Here is a 26336-nt window from a genome sequence, read left to right as displayed (position 1 = left end):
CCATATATGATCGATGATTATTGAAGAAATTTATAAGTCTAACTCATCTAATAAAATCGATTCAACAAGAGATGATTACTCATTTCTTATAAACATATCTAAAATCTTATCTACAGATAATATAAAATTATTCCGCAACAATCTGCATGAAATGGTGGCCGGTCGTCAATCTCATGTGCTTTTGATTGGGGTTTAGATGATGATGACTTGTTTGAAAATTTTCTTTTGAAAAACTTTTCGACAACATATATAGGAGTAGTAATTTTCTACGTACGTTTCATTTTAAGGATTTTTATTGACTCAACCAACTAATTAAAATCAACCTGACTTCTCGCGGTCTTTGGTTCAACGAACTGTGAAATTCAATTCAAAGCGAATTTATTATATATTCATCGATCTTCTCCTATATTGTATAACAACGATATATATATATACACTCTATTATAATAAGTGCTATCTAATTATAAATAGTAATTTTTATTATTTTTCTATTAACTTTTCTTGTTTTTCCGTTTAACAAACTCATCTCAACTCATCATTACAACTTTTTCAAATTTCAATACAAAATATAATAAACAATTCAACCTTTTCAAATCTCAAAATAATAATAATATTAAAAAATAATATTCTAACAATATTTTATTATCTCAACTCAACTCAACTCAGTTCAACATTCAAATGCAGTCTAAGTCTTATTTTACTAAAAAGTCCTTAAGACTCTTGACCATTTGACGTGTATCTTCTTTGTAGAATTTAATGAAAGATCTTGTTTTACCAAAAAGTCCTTAAAACCTTTGACCATCTGACGTGTATCTTCCTTGTAGAATTTAATGAAGGATCTTGTTTTGCCAAAAGGCTCTTAAGACCCTTGACCATTTGACGTGTAGCTCCCTTGTAGAATTTAATAAAGGATCATGTTTTACCAAAAGGCCATTAATAGCCCCGTGGCGCACATGAATTGACGTCTCTTTTTCATGTCTTTTTGTTCTGATAGTGTACTCATTTTTCTTTCTTTTTGTTTTAATTTTTTTTAAATAAAAAATTAAAATGAATTTAAAACACTTTAGAGCATTCTCATTGTAAAATTCAACTTTAAGTAAATTTAACTAATAAAATACTTAAAACACTCAATATATGATATTAATCATTAATTTAATTAGAATATAATAATTATTAATATTAGTATTGAAATTATTAATTTGATTAGAATAAGTTATTGACTTTTTCATTTTATTTTTATTTATATTTAAATCATTATATCAAGTGCACCCCGGGACTAAGGCACTAGGGGTCGTTCCCTAGCGCGTATATATATAAATATATATATATATATATGTATTTATATATATATATGTATTTATATATATATATGGTTGTTGTAAATTTCCTATGTACGTAATTTGCTTTGGTTGATCAAAATCACTTTTTAAAGTTTACATTTTCTATGATCTCCCTCCCTTCTTGTCAATTCCTCGATCTATCTACTATTTGAGGGTCATCTCTCTCTCTCTCTCTCTCTCTCTCTCTCCGGTGTAAATATCATTAACATTTATATGTAAATATAAAAAGTAAAGACAAGTACGTACCTACCTAAATCCGGAGGACAAAACAAACCGGTATAAGGTAAGCTTTCTAGAGGTCACTTAAACGAGAGGGATCGAGAGAGATTCACTTCTTATGATTTCTTTTTGTTTAGAACCCAAGTTGAAAAACAAAAAAAATACCCCAACAATAAAATATGTCCATCCAGTCATCTTCTCCTCGATCGTGTGCATCCATTTTCATAAGCCCCACCTCACCCATCATGTTGATTTTTGCCGGTCGATAGTCTAAGAGGTTGAGCTTGTCTGGGTGAAAATGGGCAGAAAGTGCTCACATTGTGGAAACGAGGGTCATAATTCAAGGACCTGCACATCTAACAGAGGGACTTTTGCTGGTGGTCTTAAGCTCTTTGGAGTACAACTTGACTTATCTTCATCTTCAGTTGCCATGAAGAGAAGTTTCAGCATGGATTGCTTGTACTCATCATCACCCTCATCATTATCATCCCCACCTTCTTCGTTGTCCTCATCCAGAATTTCCACCGACAAAAATTCTGATAAAACTAGGATTGGTTATCTGTCTGATGGTCTAACAGGCCGAGTACGACCCCAAGAGAGGAAGAAGGGTCAGTTTCTAATTTATTCATATCTTTATTCTATTGTTTTAAACTTTTTTCAGCAGCACCACAAGTATTCTTTCAATAGAGCAGAAAATTCTGTTTTTCACTATGTTACAAATAAATACGTCGCATTCTTATGGATTTTTAGGAGTTCCATGGACAGAAGAGGAGCACCGAACATTTCTAATCGGGCTCGAGAAGCTAGGGAAGGGTGATTGGAGAGGCATCTCTATAAACTATGTGACAACAAGAACTCCAACCCAAGTTGCTAGTCATGCTCAGAAGTATTTTCTACGACAAGCCAGCCTTGACATGAAGAAGAAGCGACGTTCAAGCCTCTTTGACATGGTACGTGCAGATCTCTTTAGAAGATTTTCCTTGCGTCATTAGATTTTTACATCTTGTGGTCACAGAAAAAGTCGTAACCTTTTAAATTGATTATGTTTTGTTTTCCTTTTCTATTGAACATAGCTGCAGGTTGGGAGCAGCAACATGGCAGGCCAGTCTAATGAAAGTTGTAATCCCAAGCAAAGAGTTCCAGTTTCTACTGGATATGCTTTTGGGCACAAAGTTCACCTCAATACCAGTAGTACTATTGATCCTCTACTAGGCCTTTCTCGATCTGAACATTTCGAGTCAAAAAACCAAGAAACTGTTTGGCTATATGGATTGATCGACTCCCATCTGATGATGAACACGTCAAATGCTGCAAAACCCAGTTCCCCCAATGCAGCAGTACTACCTAATCTAGAGCTCACGCTTGCCGCCCCAAGGCCTTTGGAACAAATAAATCATCCCCAGAACCCCTTCATATCGGCCTATTCATTGACAAATTCACGGATAAACCATGGAAATGATTATCCCGCGGCCCTGATGGTGCCAGTTGCCACCCCGAGCAGAAGATCATGAGGATCGAATTTTAACATGTTAAATGTTTACGGTATTGCCATATATAATTAGTAGATCTTAATGCGTAATTTTGTTCCCTTGTTTTTTTTTTTTTTTTTTGCTCTTTTCTGCTTTGAAAATTAGTCAAAAAAATTGTTAGGACTAGAGATATCTACTATCTAGTGTTCTCTACGGGGTGACTGCAACACAGGCGCTGAATCTGATAGCAATGTAATGGGCTTAAGGGGTTTTATTAAAATCTAGTACTTACATGCTCAAACACATGATTTGCATAGATATATGTGGTTTACAGGTGAATGTACAATATCTATCCCTTGGAAAATAACAACTCAAAGAAGAAAGAAATGACCATTTTATCACTACCTACCATGCACCAAGATCTCAAGAACTCCCTATAAATTATTAACATCATCAGTACCTAACTACTTTTTGTGTTTGCTTGCTTACAAGTCTAGCTAGGTTAAACTACTTTGGCTCAAGTCATTTGTTTAAGGCATGAACTTTTACTTGTACGTAGTGCTAACTAGCTGTCTTAAAAGCGACAGCTGCGGGGAATTAGAACTAAAGTGACATCATGAGAACAAAGCTAGGTTTTTTTTTGAACTGCATGCATCTCTCCCCAAAAGATCTTGATGACAAAACTCTCCAGATAACACTCATTGGAGTGGAGGGATCAAGAGCTCCGCTACTTCTCTAGCTCCCTCCTCTCACATTCTTCGGCCTCTTCTCCAACGTCAAATCATTTCGTGACTTTTTCATTTTCCTAAAATTCGTAGTTGAGGTACACCTATTTTTAAGAAAGAGACGGTTCTCTGCAGGCAAATTAATCACAATAGTACTGCACGCATGTCTTGTTACAGTACTATCGATCCCATTGAACCATTTACAACCCCGGTAAAAAATTATATATAAATCTGACTCGGTGCAATACATAGTACATAAACTAACAATAAATTAGAAAATAATTAGTGCTGAATTTATTAGTGAAGGATCAGCCATTAACTTAACATGATATAATTATTTCTTATTCAGAAGACGGAGAAATCTTATATAGTTGTCAATAAAAAAAACATTGCAAAAAGAGTACTATAGAGAGACAAGTTACAACTAACCAGCTTAGACTACCAATGTAACTGCTCGGCCGCTAGCTTGTGAGGCAAACATTGATCCCACGACACATGCATCACATATATATGAATTGTGGAGTCATTATAATATATATATATATATATCCTCTCTTAATGCATAAGTTTTTTTAGTTTTAAAGATCATGTCATTACATTTCAATTGCATCAACATTTAAATCTCTGTCATCGAAGATTTTATACTTGGTCGATCATTACACAAACATAATCCAATGACATGCTAGTTAGCTCTATATCTTATATTCAAATGAGAATTAGGGTTAATAATGACAACTAAAAGATTATCAACTTTGATTACTTGAGTTAATTAAGCAATGGAAACTGAGCCAAAAAAATAGTGCAATATATAGTACATAAACTAATAATGAATTAGAAAATATTTGGTGCTAAATTTATTAGTGATGGGGTCCTTTACTTAACATGATATAATTATTCCATATTCGAAAGACAGACAAGTCTCATATAGTTTTTTTTATAGGAAATAGATTTCATTTCATCCATGACGGAAGTTACATCTGTGACTAATTAATATAGAGAAAACTCTGAATTCAAGCCAAACTACACATCTATTATATGCCTCCCTACACACAAATTACTTTGCAACGGTATTGTCTAAACTTCTAGAAACTCTCATAAGAGAGTATCACTCTCTGTATAAAACAGAGATAAAACGCTTCCCTACCTCCAAAGGAGGAAAGGGTATCCCAACCACCTCCATCCTCCAAAAGAGGAGAGTATCCCAACCAACCCCATCCACCATAAGGGGAGGGTTATCCAACCTTCTAGCAATGGACATAAGTCCAATAGCCTATTTCTTTTATTAAAAAATAGATAAACAAAATACAAACACCAATTAAAACCCTGCAAAGAGCAGAGATACCCTACACAAATAAACAAACACAAAACCTAGGCTGAAAAAGCCCAGCCTAAAAAAGGGCAAGGTTTCATCTCTAACTTGTGGTCGCCACCCTTCTTCAAGTTTCTTTTTCCTCTTTTTTCTTTTTTCTTTTCTTCTTCCTCTGTTGCCCGAAATGCTTCCTCCTTAGCCCGATCTTCCGCCGCGCAAGATTCGACAGCCTCCACCTGGACTTCCTTCCTCCACCTGGACTTCCTTCCTCCACCGTCCCTCTCACCCATCCCTGGCTTCACCCACCCAGTGCACGAAAACAGCGGCCATACGAGCACCCATCGGACATAAAAAACCACCCATCGCATGAGCCTGAGCGCACAACATCCTCACACCACATCATGAATCGCACCACACGGCATAGACGCACCACGACATCGCACCTCACACATCACAGATCACACCATCGCATGGCACAGGACCTTCACACCGCACCTGGACCAGCATACAGCAACGTAGGACACCATTGCATGAGCACCATCCCGGTACCGTCTCATGCGGGTTTTCTGGTCTTTGCGGATCCTCAACCCCAGTGGCAACACCATGCAAGGATATACAAAAAGGAAAGAGACAGATGGTGTTGAGGGAGAAAACAGATCTAACAATGAAAAGAAAAAAGAGATCCGAAAGAAAGAGTCTGGACTGGGGAAACTGGAACGTGTTCTGCTTTTATTAGATCTAATAAAAACACAAAAATGAAACAAAACCAAAGAAAAGCAAATGGGGAGGGGGAGAAGGGGGTGGGAACGTTGGCTCCTCCCCCTCAGCCCCCTCAGGCTATTTTCAATTTCTTGAATATGATTTAATAATTAAAAAAATTAGAGAATGGTCAAGTCTTATAAAGTTCTCAATAAGAAAACATTTCAGAAAAAGAGTACTATAGAGAGACAAGTTACCACTAACCTTGAACTACTGATGTAACTCCTCGGCCGCTAGCTCGCGAGGCAAACATCGATCCCACGACACATGCATGACATATATATGAATTTTGAAGTCATTATAATATGTGTATATATATATATCCTCTCTTCATGCATATGTTTTTTCGCTTTAAAGATCATGTCATTACATTCCAATTGCATCAACAGTTAAATCTTTGTCATCAAAGATTTTATACTTGGTCGATCATTACACAAATACAATCAATTGACATGCGAGTTAGTTCTATATCTTATATTCAAATGAGAATTAGGGTTAGGATTGACAACTAAAAAATCACCAACTTTGATTACTTGAGTTAATTAAGCAACGAAAACAAGCAAAAGAAAAATAGTGCAATATATGGTACATAAATTTACAATGAATTAGAAAATATTTGGTGCTTAATTTATTAGTGATGGGGTCCTTTACTTAACATGATATAATTATTCCCTGTTCAGAAGACGGGGAAGTGTCATATAGTTGTCAATAAGAAAGCATTGCAGAAAAGAGTACTATTGAGAGACAAGTTACCTTGAACTACTGATGTAACTCCTCGACTGCTAGCTCGTGAGGCAAACATCGATCCCATGACACATGCATCACATATATAAAAATTGTGAAGTCATTATAATATATATATATATATATATATATCGTCCTCTCTTAATACATAAGTTCTTTAGTTTTAAAAATCATGTCATTATATTTCCATTACATATATATCGAAGATATTATACTACGTTGATCATTACACAAACACAATCCATTGACATGCTAGTTTGCTCTATATCTTATATTCAAATGAGAATTAGGGTTAAGAATGACAACTAAAAAATTACCAACTTTGATTACTTGAGTTAATTAAGCAACGAGAACTGAGCAAAAAAAAAAAAAAAAGTGCAATATATAGTACATAAACTAACAATGAATTAAAAAAATATTTGGTGCTGAATTTATTAGTGATGGGTCCTTTACTAAACATGATATAATTATTCCATATTTGAAAGATGGAGAAGTCTCATATAGTTGTCAAGAAGAAAACATTGCAGAAAAAAGTACTATAGAGAGACAAGTTACGACTAACCTTGAACTATTGTTGTAACTCCTCGGCCGCTAGCTCGAGTGGCAAACATCGATCCCCCAACACATGCATCACATATATATGAATTGTGAAGTCATTATAAAATATATATATATATATATATATATATCCTATCTTAATGCATAAGTTTTTTAGCTTGAAAGATCATGTCATTACATTTCAATTGTATCAACACTTAAATCTCTATCATTGAAGATTTTATACTTGGTCAATCATTACACAAACACAATCCAATGACATGCTAGTTAACTCTATATCTTATATTCAAAAGAGAATTAGGGTTAAAAATGCCAACTAAAAAATTACCAACTTTGATTACTTGTGTTAATTAAGTAATTGAAACTGAGCAAAAAAATGAAACAAAAAGGTGCAATATATAGTACATAAACTAACAATGAATTAGAAAATATTTGGTGCTGAATTTATTAGTGATGTGGTCCTTTACTTAACATGATATAATTATTCCATATTCGAAAGACGGACAAATCTCATATAGTTTACAATAAGAAAACATTGCAAAAAAAAGAGTACCATAAAGAGACAAGTTACTACTAACCTTGAACTACTGATGTAACCTCGATCCCACAATACATGCATCACTTATATATGAATTGTGAAGTCATTATATTATATATATATATATATGTATGTATATATTCTCTCTTAATGCATAAGTTTTTAAGCTTTAAAGTCCATGTCATTACATTTTAATTGAATCAACACATAAAGCTCTGTCATCGAAGATTTTATACTTGGTCGATCCTTACACAAATACAATCTAATCACATTCTAGTTAGCTCTATATCTTATATTCAAATGTGAGTTAGGGTTAAGAATGACAACTAAAAAATACCAACTTTGATTACTTGAGTTAATTAAGCAACGAAAGTTGAGCTAAAAAGGAGAAAAACTGCAATATATAGTACAAAAACTATCAATGAATTAGAAAATATTTGGTGCTGAATTTATTAGTGATGGAGTTATTTACTTGACATGATATAATTATTCTATATTTGAAAGACGAAGAAGTCTCGTATAGTTGTCAATAAGAAAACATTGCATAAAAAAAGAGAACTATAGAGAGACATGTTACAACTAACCTAGAACTACTGATGTAACTCCTCGGCTGCTAGCTCGTGAGGGAAACATCAATCTCACGACACATGCATGACATATATTTGAATTGTGAAGTCATTATATTAATATTATATATATATCCAATCTTCATGCATGTTTTTTGGCTTTAAAGATCTTGTCATTACATTTAAATTGCATCAATACTTAAATCTCTTTCATCAAATATTTTATACTTGGTCGATCATTACACAAACAAAATCCAATGACAAGCTAGTTAGCTCTATATCTTATATTCAAATGAGAATTAGGGTTTAGAAATACAACTAAAAAATTAACAACTTTGATTACTTGAGTTAATTAAGCAACGGAAACTGAGCAAAAAAAAGAAAAAAAAGAAAAGTGCAATATATAGTCCATAATCTAACAATGAATTAGAAAATATTTGGTGCTGAATTTATTAGTGATGGGGTCCTTTACTTAATACATGATATAACTATTCATTATTCAAAAGACGGATAAGTCTCATATAGTTGTCAATAAGAAAACATTGCAGAAAAAGAGTACTATAGAGAGACAAGTTACAACTAACCTTGAACTACTGATGTAACTCCTCGGCCACTAGCTCGCGAGACAAACATCGATCCCATGACACATGCATAACATATATATATCAATTGTGAAGTCATTATAATATATATATATATATATATATCCTCTCTTAATGCATAAGTTTTTTAGCGTTAAAGATCATGTCACTACATTTCAATTGCATCAACACTTAAATCTCTGTCATCAAAGATTTTATACTTGGTTGATCATTGCACAAACACAATCAATTGATATGCTAGTTAGCTCTATATCTTATATTCAAATGAGAATTAGGGTTATGAATGATAACTAAAAAATTACCAACTTTGATTACTTGAATTAATTAAGCAATGAAAACTGAGAAAAAAAAAAAAAAGTGAATATATAGTGGATAAATTAATAACGAATTAGAAAATATTTGGTGCTGATTTTATTAGTGATGGGATCCTTTACTTAACAATATATAATTATTCCATATTCAAAAGACGGAGAAGTGTCATATAGTTGTCAATAAGAAAGCATTGTAGAAAAGAATACTATAGAGAGACAAGTTACAACTAACCTTGAACTACTAATGTAACTCCTCGGCCTCTAGCTCGCGAGCCAAACACCAATCACACGACACATGCGTCACATATATATGAATTGTGAAGTCATTATAATATATATATATATATATATATACATCGTCTCTTAATGCTTAAGTTTTTTAGCTTTAAAGATCGTGTCATTACATTTCAATTGTATCAACACTTAAATCTCTGTTATCGAAGATTTTATACTTGGTTGATCATTACACAAACACAATCAATTGACATGCTAGTTAGCTCTATATCTTATATTCAAATGAGAATTAGGGTTTGGAATGAAAACTAAAAAATTACCAACTTTGATTACTTGAGTTAATTAAGCAACGAAAATCGAGGAAAAAAAAGGTGCAATATATAGTACATAAATTAACAATGATTTAGAAAATATTTGGTGTTGAATTTATTAGTGATGGTGTCCTTTACTTAACATGATATAATTATTCCATATTCAAAAGACGGAGAAGTGTCATATAGTTGTCCATAAGAAAGCATTGCTGAAAAGAATAATATAGAGAGACAAGTTACAACTAACATTAAACTACTGATGTAACTCCTCGGCCGCTAACTTGAGAGGCAAACATCGATCTCACGACACATGCATAACATATATATGAATTGTGAAGTCATTAAAATGTATATATATATAAACATATATATCGTCCTCTCTTAATGCATAAGTTTTTTAGCTTTAAAGATCGTGTCATTACATTTCAATTGCATCAACACTTAAATCTCTTTCATCAAAGATTTTTTACTTGGTCGATCATTACACAAATACAATCCAATGACAAGCTAGTTTGCTCTATTTATTATATTCAAATGAGAATTAGGGTTAAGAATGACAACTAAAAAATAACCAACTTTGATTAATTGAGTTAATTATGCAACGAGAACTGAGAAAAAAAAAAGTGCAGTATATAGTATATAAACTAACAATGAATTAGAAAAATATTTGGTGCTGAATTTATTAGTGATGGGGTCTTTTACTTAACATGATATAATTATTCCATATTCGAAAGATGGAGAAGTCTCATATAGTTGTCAAGAACAAAACATTGTAGAAAAAAGTACTATAGAGAGACAAGTTACGACTAACCTTGAATTGTTGATGTAAGTCCTCAGCCGCTAGCGCGCGAGGCAAACATCAATCCCACGATACATGTATCACATATATATGAATTGTGAAGTCATTATAATATATATAGATATATATATATATCCTATCTTAATGCATAAGTTTTTTAGCTTTAAAGATCATGTCATTACATTTCAATTGTGTCAATACTTAAATCTTTATCATCAAAGATTTTATACTTGGTCGATCATTACACAAACACAATCCAATGACATGCTAGTTTGCTCTATATGTTATATTCAATTGAGAATTAGGGTTAAGAATGACAACTAAAAAATTACCAACTTTGATTACTTGAGTTAATTAAGCAATTGAAACTTAGCAAAATAAATATATAAAGTTCAATATATAGTACATAAACTAACAATGAATTGGAAAATATTTGGTTTTGAATTTATTTGTGAAGGGGTTGTTTACTTAACATGATATAATTATTCCTTATTCGAAAGACAGGCAAGTCTCATATAGTTGTCAATAAAAAAATATTGCAGAAAAAGAGTACTAACATGAAGTTACCTTTTTTTTTTAAAACAACTTGTTCATTGATAAAATTGTGTTAAGACACAGACATATTACATGTTGGAGTCTCCTCCAACTCGATTACACACTTAGTCACTATTAAAGCATTTCTCCCCGACAAATGAGCAACTAAATTGCCTTCTCTGTTTACATACTTAAAGTAACTAGATTTGAATCTATTGAGTAGGACTTTGATATTAGTGATGATCAGTCCAACATAATTGTTTTGTTGATGCCTCCTTTGTATTGCCTGAACAACTAGCTAGGAGTTTCCTTCCATCACTACATTTGCCATACCAAGTTCAATTACAAAATTAACTACTTCAAGAGCAGCCCTTGCTTCTGCAAGTAGAGGATTTGAAATAGATGTCATCTTCTTCCTCATTGTAGCCAAAAAATTCCCTTGATCATCTTGATTCAACTACCACTCCTATACCTATTTTACATAATCTTGATTCAACTGCAACATCCCCATTAATCTTGCAATAACCATTTGGTGGACATTCCCAAATCATTCTGTCAGTATTTTCAAAATTTTCATTGCCTTGTCTTCTGATATTTACAACAGCTGTTAATTCCATTTTCAATTAGTTTACTCTGTATATCACTTGTTGTGGTTGAATGAAAATGTTCTTAAAAACCAGTTGGTTCCTTCTTCACCATAAATTCCATAGAGTCAAAGTGAATTCTACCATTTCCTCTTTGCTGTCAAGCTTCTATTGCATTACCTACATGATCTGTTTGAAGCTACTTTGTGCCATGAAACTTTTTGAATTTTTCTAGAGGAGACACTCCAAACATTAGAAGCTGAAACACAATTCCACAATATATGTTCCACTATTTCAGGTTGTTGTAGGCACATTGGACATGTTGAATCTGTCAAGACTTTCTTTTTACACAAATTATCTTTAGTTGGCAAAATGTTTCTACAAGTTCTCAACAAAACGTTCTTCGAGGCTGGTGGAATAGGGAGCTTCCATAGCTTACACCAGTCTTCAAAGGCTATTAGAGTCTCTGCCTTTTTCAGTTTGGTCATACTCATGGATGAGCAAAAGTGTGCAGAAATTGCTGATTTTGGTTTGGCCAAGCTGCTGATGCCTAACCAAACCAGGACATACACTGGGATTCGTGAAACAAAGAGATATGTTGCACCTCAATGGCACAGAAACTTGCCCATAACTGTAAAAGCAGATGTCTATAGCTTTGAGATTGTGTTGTTGGAGATCATATGTGGTAGAAGGAATGTGGATGTTGATCTTCCAGAGAAGGAAGTGGACGTTCTTGCAAATTGGGTCTTTGATTGTTTTCAAGCTGGTGAATTGGATAGGCTGGCGAAGGATGAACAAGTGGCAATGAACAAGCTAGAGAGAATGGTTAGGGTGGGACTTTGGTGCATCCAAGAAGAACCATCATTTCGCTCTACAATCAAGAGGGTGGTACTGATGTTGGAAGGGACAGTGGAGATACCAGCAGCCCCTCCTAGTCCTACCCCATTTTCAAGTGCCATGTAACTATGCAAGTCAATTTGAGCCTTGCACCCAAGTAGCTAAGACCCCAAAAACAGCCAGATCAGAAATTTGTTCAGCTTATTAATAATCTAGTGAATAAATTTTGATGGCTTTTCTTTTCCTAAGAAAATTACTTTTTTAATTGCTTTCCTTTTTGTCCAGCAATCCACACACCAAGTGTACTCTAGAACATAAAAGGAATATGATTCTTTCTATTTTACAAAAAATAGTACTAAAATACTCAAAATTACATGATACGATTTAGAAAGATAGATATAAAAAATGATTCCTAAAATAGTTAATATTATCCTTGTAAAATATCAAATAATTATTAGTGAGAAAATATATGTGCAATTGTGAATTGTGCAATCGTCGCATAATCATTTTGAAAAAAGTGAATAAAACATGAGACCTACATGAAAAATATTAATTTTTAATAGTAGACCCCACTCTTTTTAAAAACGATTATATGGCTTTACGCACTTCACGTTTGTATGTAGAATTACTCATTATTAGTTCTCTTCTTTTTGATTGGCTAGTTGTTAACTAGTGTTAGAATATAAATGATTGGTAATTTCAACAATTACCTCGTTTGTTTTCGTAAATGAGATGAGATGAGCTAAGTTGAGATGAAAATTAAAAGTTGAATAAATATTGTTAGAATATATTGTTTTAATATTATTTTTGCTTTGAAATTTGAAAAAGTTGAATTGTTTATTTTATTTTGTATAGAAATTGGAGAAAGTTGTAATGATTAGATAAAATAAGATGAAAAATTTTGTAAAAGTGAACGAAATTTCCTAAGCATTAGTTTTGTTAGTAATAGTACCCCAAACTCATTCAGTGTCCACATAGGTGGATAAGTTACAAGCACTTCATTAACTCTCCACCACTAGGACTTAATTAACTCTACACCACTAGCACTTAATTTCATCGAAGTTAATTAACCATCCCATTAAAAAAATTTATAAACAAGAGTTTTATGTACGTTAATTTTAAGAGTGAAAAAAGTGAATGTACAAAATAAAAGCTCTCATCTCTCTCATCAATTTCCTAGAGCAACCACAGTGAGCTCTTGAACTTGATGTGTAGAATTATTTAAGGAGACTCTAATAGCCTTATAAGTGTAACGCCCGATTCTGAAAGAGTCAGAGAGTTACTTCATTTCACTTGACTGTTAAAAACAACTTTCAACAAAGGGATATTCCATTCTCTGGTTTCAATTGTACAAGTGTTTCAACTTTTGCCCCTCTTCCCAATAGATTCCTACCACTTTGAGGTTTAAACAAATAAGGTTGAGGAATCCAAGGATCTTCCCAGATCCTTATTGATCTACCATTTCCTATCCTCCAAATTAAATCTTGTTGCAGCAGCTCTTTAGCAGATAGTAAGCTTCTCCATATGAATGAGGGAGATGGTGCCCAGTTGTGCTTTCAAGAACTCTGAGTTGGAAAAGTATTTTATTTGTAGAATCTTGGATACTAAGGAATTAGGATATTTGAGAATCCTCCAACCTTATTTTGCAAGCAAAGCAAGGTTAAATTTCTCAAAATCACGAAATCTTAATCCACTTATATTTTTTTATTGTCCCAGAATCTCTCTTGCATACTCCCATTGCATAGATTGGTATAACTTGATCAGAATCTCCCTTTTTACTTGTGAGAGTACTTAAACTATTGATGTAACTCCCCTACCCTAGCTCGCGAGGGAAATCCTGATAACATGACAAAACCTCGTAAACTGTGTGGTCACTAGCTAGAAAGCTGACATGACTTTTGGTAAGATTCACACTGCAAAGAAATGAAGCTTCATGTCCACGTGTTCATGTGAAGGAAAACACGTACCGCTTATATCAGCCTCCTTGCTTATATTCATATATTAAAATAAATAGTACTCTAGTTTTATTGTCAACTTTAAAGAAGAAATATCATGAGAAGCGCCTATTTTGAAGCTTCAAATAATCAGTCTAAATATTAATCATAACTTGTTCATCATAAATAACTACTTAATAGGCCTGGTTTGATTACATATATGAGTAAGATAAAATAAGATGAGATAAAAGTTAAAAATTAAATAAAATATTATTAGAATATTATTTTTTTAATATTATTTTTATTTTAAAATTAAAAAAATTAAATTATTTATTATATTTTATATAAAAATTTTAAAAAAATTATAAGAATTAAATCAGATAAAATGAAATAAAATGATATGTATCACGAGAGCTAGTCTATATACAAGGAAGTGGATCCAACTGGAGGATGTGGGCTCGGGATGTGGGACTAATTTTTACCTAAAAGTACTATACGACATAGAAACAAAATCAAGACGTTGTTGGTATATTTCTACGGTTTTTGTAGAATCCATGCAAACATTTCTGAGATCTTTCATGCACGTACTGTGTACGTTTGTCTGTGGATTTATATATCATGACAGCTTTTAAGCTATAGTGACGCTTCAACAACAAACATTGCAAGTCTAATTCTTTACTACCTGTAACTATCTTGCCGATCAAGGTACGTACTCATGAGCTGGTGTCAACTTATTTGGAAGATCCTTTACTCAAGTGACCTATATATATATATATATATGTATCCACTTAATTTTAACCTTCACATGAATTGTGGAGGATAACACTTTGTTCGGTTTGGGATGTATACATGAAAATTGAAGTTTATCTTTCTAGAACCTTGTCACTTTCTTTTTTTCTTTTTGAAGTAGTACCTGTCATCAAAATGGGAAGACAGGTATTAATGTATTTTATATATATTTCTTTTTAAAGAAGAAATATATATAACAATTAACATGCATGTTACTATATATATATGGTGGTTAATTAATGTATTTTATTGATCTTTTGCTTCCATTTTTAAAACTCATGTCGTCGTTAATGCCATCAGGCAGCAGACGATTTTCTAGGACAAAAGCTAAGAAAATGAAAAGAGAAGTATATATCCCCAATGCTGAGAAAATGAAAAGAGAAATATAGAGAAATGAAATAACGCGCAGAAGGTGCTCGACAAATTTTTTTTCAAGGAGTTTCTTTTCACATAGGTATTTACTGGCTCAATTTTCCTCACTACAGACATATTCAGATTCCAAGCATTTATAGACTAGTACAAAGATCAATATAGAATATTTCTCATTGAATCCAAGCCATACAACTCAGCAATTCTGTTATGTACTACTCTTCCAAATCCTTCCATAATATTCCTCACGTGCATTCTGTTATCATCCTTTGAGACCATATTTCTCAAGTCTTTCTTTGAGGAGTGACTTCTTGAATAAGAGAGCAAAAGCCTTAATAGCCCACCGCGATTCAAGAGGCACCGGAGAAATGGTAGACTTGAGCGTAGAAGTGTGAATCTGGTTGTAGAGAGCGGCTTGGTGAGTATATCAGCAACTTGATCTTTGGTGGAGACGAAACAAACTTTGAGAGTTTTAGCAACCACATGATCCCTCACAAAATGATAATCATGGTCAACATGTTTAAGTCTAGAGTGCAAAATAGGATTAACAAAAAAGTAAGTAGCGCCGAGGTTGTCACACCACAAAGTTGACGGATCAGTAAGAAAAATGCCTAACTCTTGCAATAAGGATTGAATCCAAAAAACCTCACATGTAGTATTAGCCATAGCTTTGTATTCAGCCTCATAGAGGATTTGGCTATAATGGGCTGCCTCTTAGAGCCACAAGAAATAAGATGTGAACTAAAATAGATACAGAAATCACCAGTGGATTTTCGGTCATTAGGGCAACCGGTTCAATTAGTATCAGAAAAGGCAACGAGTTTTAGAGAAGACGAGGAAGAAAAATAAAGTCCAAAAGTAGTAGTTAAGTGAAGATAACATAGAATATGTTGACTGCTTGGCAATGAGGAAGACGAGGACAATGCATAAACTGGCAGAATTTATTTATAACAAAGGAGATATTGGGCTTGGTAAAGGCAAGATACTAGAGGCTACCTATAGCACTACGATAGAGTTGAGGATCCTCAAAAGAGGAGCCATCAAGAGCAGTGAGTTTGGCCAAGGTAGACATGGGAGTAGACACCGACTTGGACTTATGCATATTAGTGCTGGTTAATAAGTCAGATATATAAGGAGATTGAGACATGAATAGACCAGTTGAATTACGATAGATTTCTATGCCTAAAAAATAATGTAACATGCCAAGGTCCTTAAATGGAAAATTAGACCGAAGAGAGGAAATGAACTCAGTAATAAGATAGGGATTAGAGGCTGTCACAATAATATCATCTAAATAAATGAGCACAAAAATGGAATTAGGTGCAGTAGAAAAAGAAAATAGAGAAGAATCGGAAAGGGAACTATGAAACCCTAAGGATAACAGTTTAGAACTTAATTTGGAAAACCAAGTCGTAGGGGCTTGTTTCAAACCGTAAATACACTTACGTAATTTACAAATATGATGAGGGAATTCAGGATTTACAAACCCAGTAGGTTGATGCATGTAGACTTTCTCCTCTAGATCACTGTGCAAGAAGGCATTTAATATCAAGATGATGCAGAGGCCAGTTCCGAGTGACTACAATGGAGATGAGAAACCGAATGGCCACTGGTTTTACCACAAGGCTAAAATTCTTTGTGTAATCAAGGCCAGCTTGCTGGAACCCTTTGGCCACCAGTCGAGCCTTGTGAGCACTTAAGGGTACCATCGGCATGCTGTTCGATATTGAGAACCCATTTGGAGTTGAGAATATTGAGGTTGGGTGAGGGAGGAACTAGATCCTAGGTACGGGTGTGGAGAAGGGTATGAAATTCACTAGCCATGGCAGCATGCCACTTAGGGTATTTGGAGGCTTCAATATATGATGAAGGTTCCTCAAGAATGGTGGATGGCTCGGAGATGGTTAGTGAAGTGGAGGTTTTGGGAGGAGGCCAGGGAATCATTCCATCAAATCTGAGTAGGGGTCGTCGAGTGTTGTCTTTGGAGCGGGTGATCATAGGGTGGGTGGTGGATGGCAACGTGGGAGGCTAAAGAGGATGCTATCTCTTCTGTGGAGAGAGTGAAGATGAAAGTGGCAAGGAGACTGCTGTGGAGGGTTGCGACACGGGAGATGAAGAAGACAAAGGGTTCATAAGGGATTCTGGGTTCACAGGCTGAACGAGTGAGGGTGATGTAGTGGGCTTTTAGAGAAATATATTAGTGGCTTTGGGCCCAAGAGATGGCAGGTCCATAGAAAAGTCAGAGGAAGGTAAAATAGGAGGATGAACGGACGAAGGAAGATTTAATGGGCTGGATATGGGAGCAAAGGGAAAAGAATTTTCATTGAACTGTATATCATGTGTAACGCCCCGTACTCAGATGGATCGGAGAATTACTATATGTCACTTATAAACATGTCTCCCAACACATCTAAAATCTCCAAAGATTTGATAAAGAGTAAACAATCTCATATTTTCCAAATAGACACATTATAAAGTCCACAAAGTTATCACTACAATAATAACATAAACAAAGGGGTCCACAATCTCCCAGTAGTCTCAACATAATAAACTGATAAATATTTAAGTCTCAATAGATCCAAATAGCATAAAGAACTCCAAATACTCAAATTAAACCCTTCTATTAACATTGGTATCCTTAGGTACTCGACCCTCTATCCACAGCTAACCAAGCCCCGATTTCTATTCTTGACCCCCAGCTGGGTCATCAATATCATCTGAAAAATATTGTGAAGATAATGAGTGAGTTATCAACAACTCAGTAGGCAGATAACATATACTAGTATGTAAATATAAGTCTTTTCAGAAAGTTCGGTATGCAGAAACAAAACATTTCATTTTCATATGCACAACTCAAAACGTGTTATCAAAAAATTAGAACAACTTTTCAACCTTTTAATATTCAAAAACCAACTTTTCCTATTAAATAAACGCTTTGGCATGGCATAACATAACTGAACATGTTCATCTTATCATATCGTATCGTATCGTATCGTATCGTATCGTATCATATTATATTCCATATTTAATCCCAGTGATAGGATTGTGCTATCCCCAGTGGCCAAACCCGACAATATCATATTGTGAAAGCTTCCATTATTCATTCTCGGAGCCCCGAGTGTGCACACAAGAAAGAACACATAAAAGATCACTTTGTTTCCACAGTAGGTTCACTCATATTATATTATATCATGTTGGTATGAATCATATCACGTGAACCAGTATTATCATATTAGAACCATATTCAAAATCAGAATCAAAACAGATAAGTATGCTAAAGGTTTTTCATATCCATATCATTTCAAACCACATACCAAACACATTCATATAATTTTCAGATGATCAATAACAGATCCAAAACATTTCATATCACATGTAAAAAAATCTTAATTTTCATATTCGTTCTTTTGCACATTTCAGAAACACGTCAAATATTACTCATGTCCATACTATTCATGTCAAAAAACATTTTTCTCTTTCATATTGATTTTTATAAGTGAATGCAAAACACATATACTGAGGTTGTTTTCACTTTTTCTTTTAAAAACATATCATGCACATTTTACAAACCAACCTCAGTTTTTTTTTCTTTTTATATAAATCTAGCATAGGAACTCCGCTTACCTAACTCCTGCAGCGTATTATCTATGCCTTGAATTTGACCTCTATTAGTCTCATCACCTGTTCATAAAAATAATATACACTAAGTGTTAATGATGAACAACACAATTTCGATCTAAATAATTAAAACCCATAATTCCAAACCATATTTCAGCAAATTAATGCAACTGAAACAACCACATAATAACCCGGACATCCCGCACTTCAACCGAGAATACCATATGCCAATTTCAATATTGACCTATACATCCACCAAAACCAAAGTCAAACTCAAATAATCAATATATCAACCCCACTTCAGCAACCCATACCTTAAAGCAACCACCAACAACTCAACTAGAACAGCAATAATATACCTCCAAAAATTTAACCTCCACTCCAACGATCGGTATAAAACCCAAACAGTAAAAAAAAATAGCCACTGCTCAACCCCGAGTATCCATTTAACACAATGCACATCCAAACTAAATAATCCAAACTCAAGATCAGTCCAACACAAGGTATTCGTTTATATATAAAAAAAAAAAAAAGTTTCACGCAAGTACCACATCAACCATACGCTATCCACGCTTCCATCCAATTAAGAAAATACAATCCCATCACTCTCAATACCCAACAGAGTCTGAAATATTTCAATTTAAGTAATATCATACAAATCACAATAACTAATTAATGAGAAAAAGAATGTGAACTGAGTAAGGGTCTTACAGTTGCGAGAGATTCTCAACAATAACCCAAAATCAAACAAAATGTCGGCAAATGCCCAAAAGCCACGGCTTGCACATTTGAAATTCATTTCACAGAAATTTCATTGTAGTGGAAAAATAACTTAAAGTGAATGTGTGTGTGTGTGTGAGAAATAGAGAATGAGAATGGCCTACTTGTGATCAATAGTGTCTCCAGTGATGGACTTCGACGATTTCAAAACTTCAGGGACTTGCGAAAACACAGCACCCTGGTTCAATTTAGCCATTCAACTGAAATTCTCCCACAATCGCAGCACAAAAAATCAGAAAGAAAAATCTGCAAGTGATGAGAAAGAGAGGGTCGGCTCATGTGAGGGTGGAAGAAAAAAAGATGGAGAGGGAGATGATGCTTACTCTGGCTAGGGAGATGATGCTTACTCTGGCTCAATTCGGCAACTAAATAAGAAAATCTACACAAACTGCAACACCTAAAATCGCAACAAGAGAAACACAGGGAAACCAGAGGGCGGGAGAGAGAGGGAGAGAGTCTGATGAGAGTTAAATTTTTGAAAGTGAAGAAAAAGAGATGCAGTTGAGAAGTTGAAGAAAAGGTGGGAGTGAGATTCGGAACAGGCAAAAACTAAAAATCAGAAAGAAACTGTCGGAGGAAAAGAAAAACAAAGGAAAACAAAGGCTTAAACCCTTACCTGAAAATGACGCCGTAATGCTCCATTGGTGAAAACTGGTCTGGGCTTGGGTTTTACATCCTCCCCCTATACAAATTCCATCCTCAAAATTTACTACAAGTTATCAAAACTCCCATCAAATAGTCGTGGGTGCTTATCTCGCATCTCTTCCTCCAATTCCCAAGAAGCTTCTTTAGTAGTGTGATTATTCCACAGCACGTTAACCAGAGGGATAGTTCGATTCCGTAACACCTATTCCTTCCTTTATAAAATATGTACTGATTCTTCCGCATAAGCCATATCTTCTTGAATCTACAGGGGCTCATAACAATAATGTTGGTGGAGTCAAGGACATACTTCCTCAACATGGAGACAGGAAATACATTATGCACTACTGTAAGTGCTACCCTATATGTCACCTGTCCAACCCGATCAAGAATATCAAATGGCCCGATGTATCTAGGGCTTAGCTTGCCCTCTTCCCAAACCACATAACTCATTTCATTGGTGCTATCCTCAAAAACACTTTATTTCCAACCTCAAACTCTAATTGGCGACGAAGATTATCAGTATAACTCTTTTGTCGGCTCTGAGGTGTTTTCATTCTAGCTCGAATGATATCTATCTTCTCTATGATTTTTTGGATGATTTCTGGTCCCAAAATCTTTCTTTCACCCACTTCATCCCAATACAATGGAGATCAGCACCTACTGCCATACAATGCCTTGTAAGGTGCCATTCCAATGCTAGTTTGTAAACTATTATTATAAGCAAACTCGACCAATGGTAAATGTCGCATCCAAGTTCCCTTAAAATCCATCACACATGCCCTCAACATGTATTCTAAGATCTGAATAGCCCTTTCTAAGTACCCATTTGTCTGAGGGTGAAAAGCAGTACTGAAGTTTTTCTTAGTACCCATGGCCTCTTGTAGACTTCGCCAAAACTTTGAAGTGAAATGAGAATCTCTATTCGACACAATGGATACCGGTATCCCATGCAACCTCACTATCTCCTGCACATACAATTCAAATAGTTTCTCCAACTTATAAAAAAAGTTAATGGGCACAAAGTGAGCAGTCTTCGTTAAGCAATCGACGATCACCCATATAGCATCTTGTCCGCTCAATGTCCTTGGTATGCCTGTCACAAAGTCCATGGAGATATGCTTCCACTTCCATTTTGGAATCTGAAGTGGCTGTAACAATCCTGCTGGTCTCTGATGTTCCGCTTTCACCTGTTGGCAAGTTAGGTACTGTTCCACAAATTTGGCAATTTCTCTTTTCATACCTTTCCACGAAAAAGACTCTCTCAAGTCTTGATACATCTTGGTACTCCCTGGGTGGACTCTATAGAAAGAATGGTGTGCTTCTTCTAGAATTGTCCTTTTTAGTTCATCATTAGCCGACATGCACAATTGGCCTCTGAACCTTAACACACCATCATCAGAAACGCTGAACTTGGATTTAGTCCCTTTCCTGACTTCTTCTACAAAACTCACTAACCCCAAATCCTCTTTTTGGGCGGCCTTAATTCAATCTATTAAGGCTGGTTGGACCATTAAACTGGCCACGAAAGCCTGTTGGTCACTAGTGATAACCTCAATACCTTCTCTTTCTATGTCCATTAACAACTGGTGTTGAATGGTAAAAGTTACAATGGTTGGTCCCATTGACTTTCGACTTAGAGCATTCGCTACAACATTGCTTTACCTGGCTGATAGTTAATGGTGCAATTGTTGTCCTTGATCAATTCTAACCACCTCCTCTGCCTCATGTTTAATTTCTTCTGGGTGAAGAAATATTTCAAATTCTTGTGATCCGTATAAATTTTGCACTTTTCCCCAGATAATGTTTCCATATCTTAAATGCAAAAATGACTTCCGAAAGTTCCAGATCATGGGATAATTTTGCTCATATACTTTTAGTTGGCGTGAGGCATATGCTATAACCTTCCCATGCTGAATTAGTATGCACCCCAATCCAACCCTTGATGCATCACTGTAAACTACAAATCCTCCTCTAGTAGTGGAGACTGTTAACACAGAAGCTGTCACTATTCTTTGTTTAAACTTTTGGAAGCTTTCTTCACACTTTGTTGTCCATTCAAACTTATTATTCTTTATGGTGAGTGTAGTGAAAGGAATTGCTATTCTGGAGAAACCATCAATGAATCGACGGTAGTAACCTGCCAATCCCAATATTTATTTGGAACTGAAGAATGGGCTAAAAGTGACAGTCTTGTGTTAACAATGTGTCGATGAAGTCTTTCAATGCTACCATTTTTAGCATGTGAATAAGGACACGTAATTCTGTAAGAGAAATCAAATGATTTGAGTAAAGCATTAAGTGGCCTAAACTCTCCTCCCCAATCAGATTGTATCGAGATAACATTAAAGGAAAATGTAATGATAACATGACAAAAAAAGGCAAAAAAAAAAAAAATAGTAACAACATCAGATTTAGCATGTAAAGGAAAAAACCATATATACTTAGTAAAGTTGTCTATAATTGATAGGTAAAACCGAAAACCGTTTGAGGACAGTACAGGAGCTAGTCCCCAAATATCAAGAAATATAAGTTTAAAGGGATGTCGTGATCGGGAAGGGGAAAGGGGATGAGGAAGCGCATGAGACTTGGCTTGTAGACATATTGAACAATTGGAAGAAACTGAGTTAGTGGTGACTGGAAGCTTAAACTGCCGAATAGTAAACGAAGTAGTACGGGATGAGGGATGACCTAAGCATGAATGCCAAATTTTAGAGGTGGTTCTTTCACCAAGGAGAGCCTGATGGGAGGATTGTGCAGTAGAGGAGGAAGGTGGTATGGAGATGGACAAAGCCTTAGCACCAGATTGAAGTACATCAAGTCCATCTTTAACGGGTCCCTGGAGAAAAACCTCCCGAGTATGCAGATCTTTCACAAAGAAACCAGAAGAGTGAAATTAAAAAAAAAACAGAATTCTCTAAACAGAATTGACGAACAAACTATAAATTGCGAGTGATTAAAGGAACATGCAAAAGATTGCAAAGAATTTTTTTTTTCAGAGGGCATAAGAATCTGAGCCATGCCAATGTTTTGAATGGAAAAAGGCTGAGCCATCGTTGATGCTGACTTGGCTAGTGCCATGATAAAGAGTTGAATCTAGATTAAGGTTGGAGAAGTCAGCTGTGAAATGATTTGTTGCAGCTGTATCAGAAAACCAGTTATGAAAGGGAGCTGTGGAGGGTGGAAGTGCTGTGTAATTGGCATTAAGGGATGGTGGAGGTGATGATTGATAGGCCTGATTAAAAGTTTGATAACATGACAAAGCTGTGTGGCCTAGTTTATGACAAACTTGACAAGTGGGTCTGTGAGGAGGTTGACTGGAGAAAAAACTGGAACCATGAGGAAAGCCAGCACAACCACCACCTCAGCATCGTCTAAATCCACATCCATGACCTTGGTTAGATGGAGTGGAGGTAGATGATGACTTGGTGATTGTAGTGTTAGCCGTAAGAGGACCTCCTGAGAGGAGAGAATGATTTTGGTGAGCCAATCTTGATTCATGATTTAACAGATAACTAAAGACATGGGATGAAGAAAGTGGCTCTGGCCGAGTTGTGATAGAGGTAATTATGAATTCAACCTAAACCAGCTAAGAGATAAATGGTGAACTCAGAGGAGGATAGTTGGTGACCAGCGGCACTAAGGGAGGAGAGATTTTGCTTTGTGAAAATAATAAGTGATGGATTCCAAGCCTTTCTTTAGAGTGGCCAACTGATACTTAGTTTGCATAATATGAGCAGAGGATTGGGCAGAAAAAAGATCAGAAAGGGTAGATCAAGCGTCGCGCGAGGTGGTGCATTCAAGCACCTAGACGAGAACCACATCTGTAAGGGACGAATTAATTGCAGAGTATCAACTGGTGTTGAAGAACTCATCTCATATGATCTGGGTTAATATTGCTGTTGCAGTGGGAGGGGGTATGAGGATTGAGCCATCGACATAGCCGAATAATTGGTGGCCTTTGAGAAATGGTAGAATCTGGGCTTTCCAGATTAGGTAGTTGTCTATGGTGAGTTTTACAGTGACGAGGTGGGTGGCTAAATTGGTGATGGAGGGATTGACTGATGATGAAGATTTTTCAAGTTCCATGATGTACAGGGGAAGAAGAAGTGGACGTGAGTCCTTTTTAGAGCTTTGGTACCATGCTGAGAAAATGAAAAGAGAAGTATAGAGAAATGAAATAACGCGCAGAAGGTGCTCGGCAAAATGTTTCTATCAAGGAATTTCTTTTCTCATAGGTATTTACTAACTCAATTTTCCTCACTACAAACATATTCAGATTCCAACCATTTATAGACTAATACAAAGATCAACAGAGAATATTTCTCATTGAATCCAAGCCATACAACTCTGCAATTCTGTTATGTACTATTCTTCCAGATCCTTCCATAATATCCCACACGTGCATTCTGTTATGGCATTTTGTTATCATCCTTAGAGACCATTTCTCGAGTCTTCCTTTGAGGAGTGACTTCCTGAATCAGAGAGAGCAGAAGCCTTAACACCCAACAATATTCAAGAATGGTAGGAAAAGAAAGCGAGGAATTAATTAGCTTGTCCACTAACAGTAAAAAAATATGAGGATCTTTAATTCCAGCACCCATGCTGCATCTTTCGCCATGCCTTTTTGTTATCTGGCAGGTTGCACCTCTTATATATAAATATATATATATATATATATATATATATCTAGAAAAATTATATATATTACAAGGTTAAAACACCAAAAAGGAAAAAATAAATAAAATTGTTTCTAGATAGCTAGGCACTTTGAATGCATGAAAGACATTTTCTTACTAATATACAATAATAGTTAAACATGACATTACATGACATGCATGTGTGTGAAAGAATATACGTACTGTGGTCTTCTTCAATTACTGGTAATAGATTTAATATATATAGAGAAAACAAATATGTAGAATTATTGAGGGGAAAAAAAAAAGCTAAAAGTGTCACCTAATTTTAAAATTGCAATTAAATTTTTAATATTTATTAAAATAACATTGCAAATGATTTTACACTAAGATTTTGTGGTCATTTAATGCTAAAAGAGTGGATGATCACAGGGCTCAATAGAAATAAAATCTCGGCAAAAAAATTTATAAATAATATAATGCTTATTATTTATTTATTTATTTATTTTACCTCTTGTTGATGTCGTGTTTCGCGGGACTGGACAACTTCACGCCCCCGGTACAGCGTTGCGAATTATTTAGAGCCCCCGAAAGTGTCCGGTGCGGTTGTACGATGGCGGCTCGTATATCTATGACGGTGAATGGAAAATAAGTGTTGTGAAAGTAAAAGGAGATGATACAAGATTTACGTGGTTCGGCAATATGCCTACGTCTACAGGGTTTGTGGAAAGAAGTCTCCAATATAATATATATATGTTCATCTGTTTACAATCACTTATGGATCCTCATGCCTCACTGTGTAGAGAAGGTTAGAGCTCTGCTTGTTGAGGGTGATATATTCCTTGAGGGGTTGCTTGAAGAAGAAGATATGATTAAGGGAGAGCTCGGTCCCCCTTTGGAGTAGAAGTTGCTCATTAGTCTATATCCGTCTTTTCATCTAGTTGTATACTTTATATATGTACGCATTTGTTGCATGTGTCAGCTTCCTTCCTTGGCCTACTCTCTTTATGGCATGCTATGATACTCCCTGCCATGACATGACTTTATCCCATTGGCGTGTTTGACTTGCTCTGCTTGATCCTTTCCTATTTTCCTCTGACATTCATAGTCTCTATATTCTTCTTGTCC

The 26336-nt window shown here is 35.1% G+C and overlaps 2 protein-coding genes across 3 annotated transcripts; both read left to right on the top strand.

Moving 5' to 3' along the window:
• The first annotated feature begins 1673 nt into the window (after positions 1-1673).
• On the top strand, positions 1674-3101 carry LOC108979633 (transcription factor KUA1-like). Of its 2 annotated transcripts, none has more exons than XM_018950342.2 (3): positions 1674-2167; positions 2310-2509; positions 2639-3101. In XM_018950342.2, the coding sequence occupies exons 1-3, from the start codon at positions 1858-1860 to the stop codon at positions 3068-3070; spliced, it is 942 nt and encodes a 313-aa protein (XP_018805887.1). In that variant the 5' UTR covers positions 1674-1857; the 3' UTR covers positions 3071-3101. The 2 variants fall into 2 exon arrangements, with proteins under 2 accessions (XP_018805887.1, XP_018805886.1); XM_018950341.2 differs by having other exon boundaries at positions 2633-3101.
• Positions 3102-11974: 8873 nt separating this feature from the next.
• LOC108989099 (G-type lectin S-receptor-like serine/threonine-protein kinase LECRK2) lies at positions 11975-12565 on the top strand. Its single transcript, XM_018962601.1, has one exon. It carries the CDS (start codon positions 11975-11977, stop codon positions 12563-12565), a length of 591 nt encoding a protein of 196 aa, XP_018818146.1.
• The last annotated feature ends 13771 nt before the right edge of the window (positions 12566-26336 follow it).

The sequence above is a fragment of the Juglans regia genome, chromosome 10 (genome assembly GCF_001411555.2).
Source record: "Juglans regia cultivar Chandler chromosome 10, Walnut 2.0, whole genome shotgun sequence".
NCBI lineage: Eukaryota > Viridiplantae > Streptophyta > Magnoliopsida > Fagales > Juglandaceae > Juglans > Juglans regia.
This window is presented reverse-complemented; position numbering and strand designations above follow the sequence as displayed.

Bases quoted from the DNA above. Each gene is read 5' to 3' on its own strand.
- LOC108979633 (XM_018950341.2), top strand. From the start codon at position 1,858: ATGGGCAGAAAGTGCTCACATTGTGGAAACGAGGGTCATAATTCAAGG. The intron at 2,168-2,309 runs GTCAGTTTCTAA...ATGGATTTTTAG, and splicing joins ACCCCAAGAGAGGAAGAAGG to GAGTTCCATGGACAGAAGAG. The intron at 2,510-2,632 runs GTACGTGCAGAT...TATTGAACATAG, and splicing joins GTTCAAGCCTCTTTGACATG to CTGCAGGTTGGGAGCAGCAA.
- LOC108989099 (XM_018962601.1), top strand. From the start codon at position 11,975: ATGTTTCTACAAGTTCTCAACAAAACGTTCTTCGAGGCTGGTGGAATA.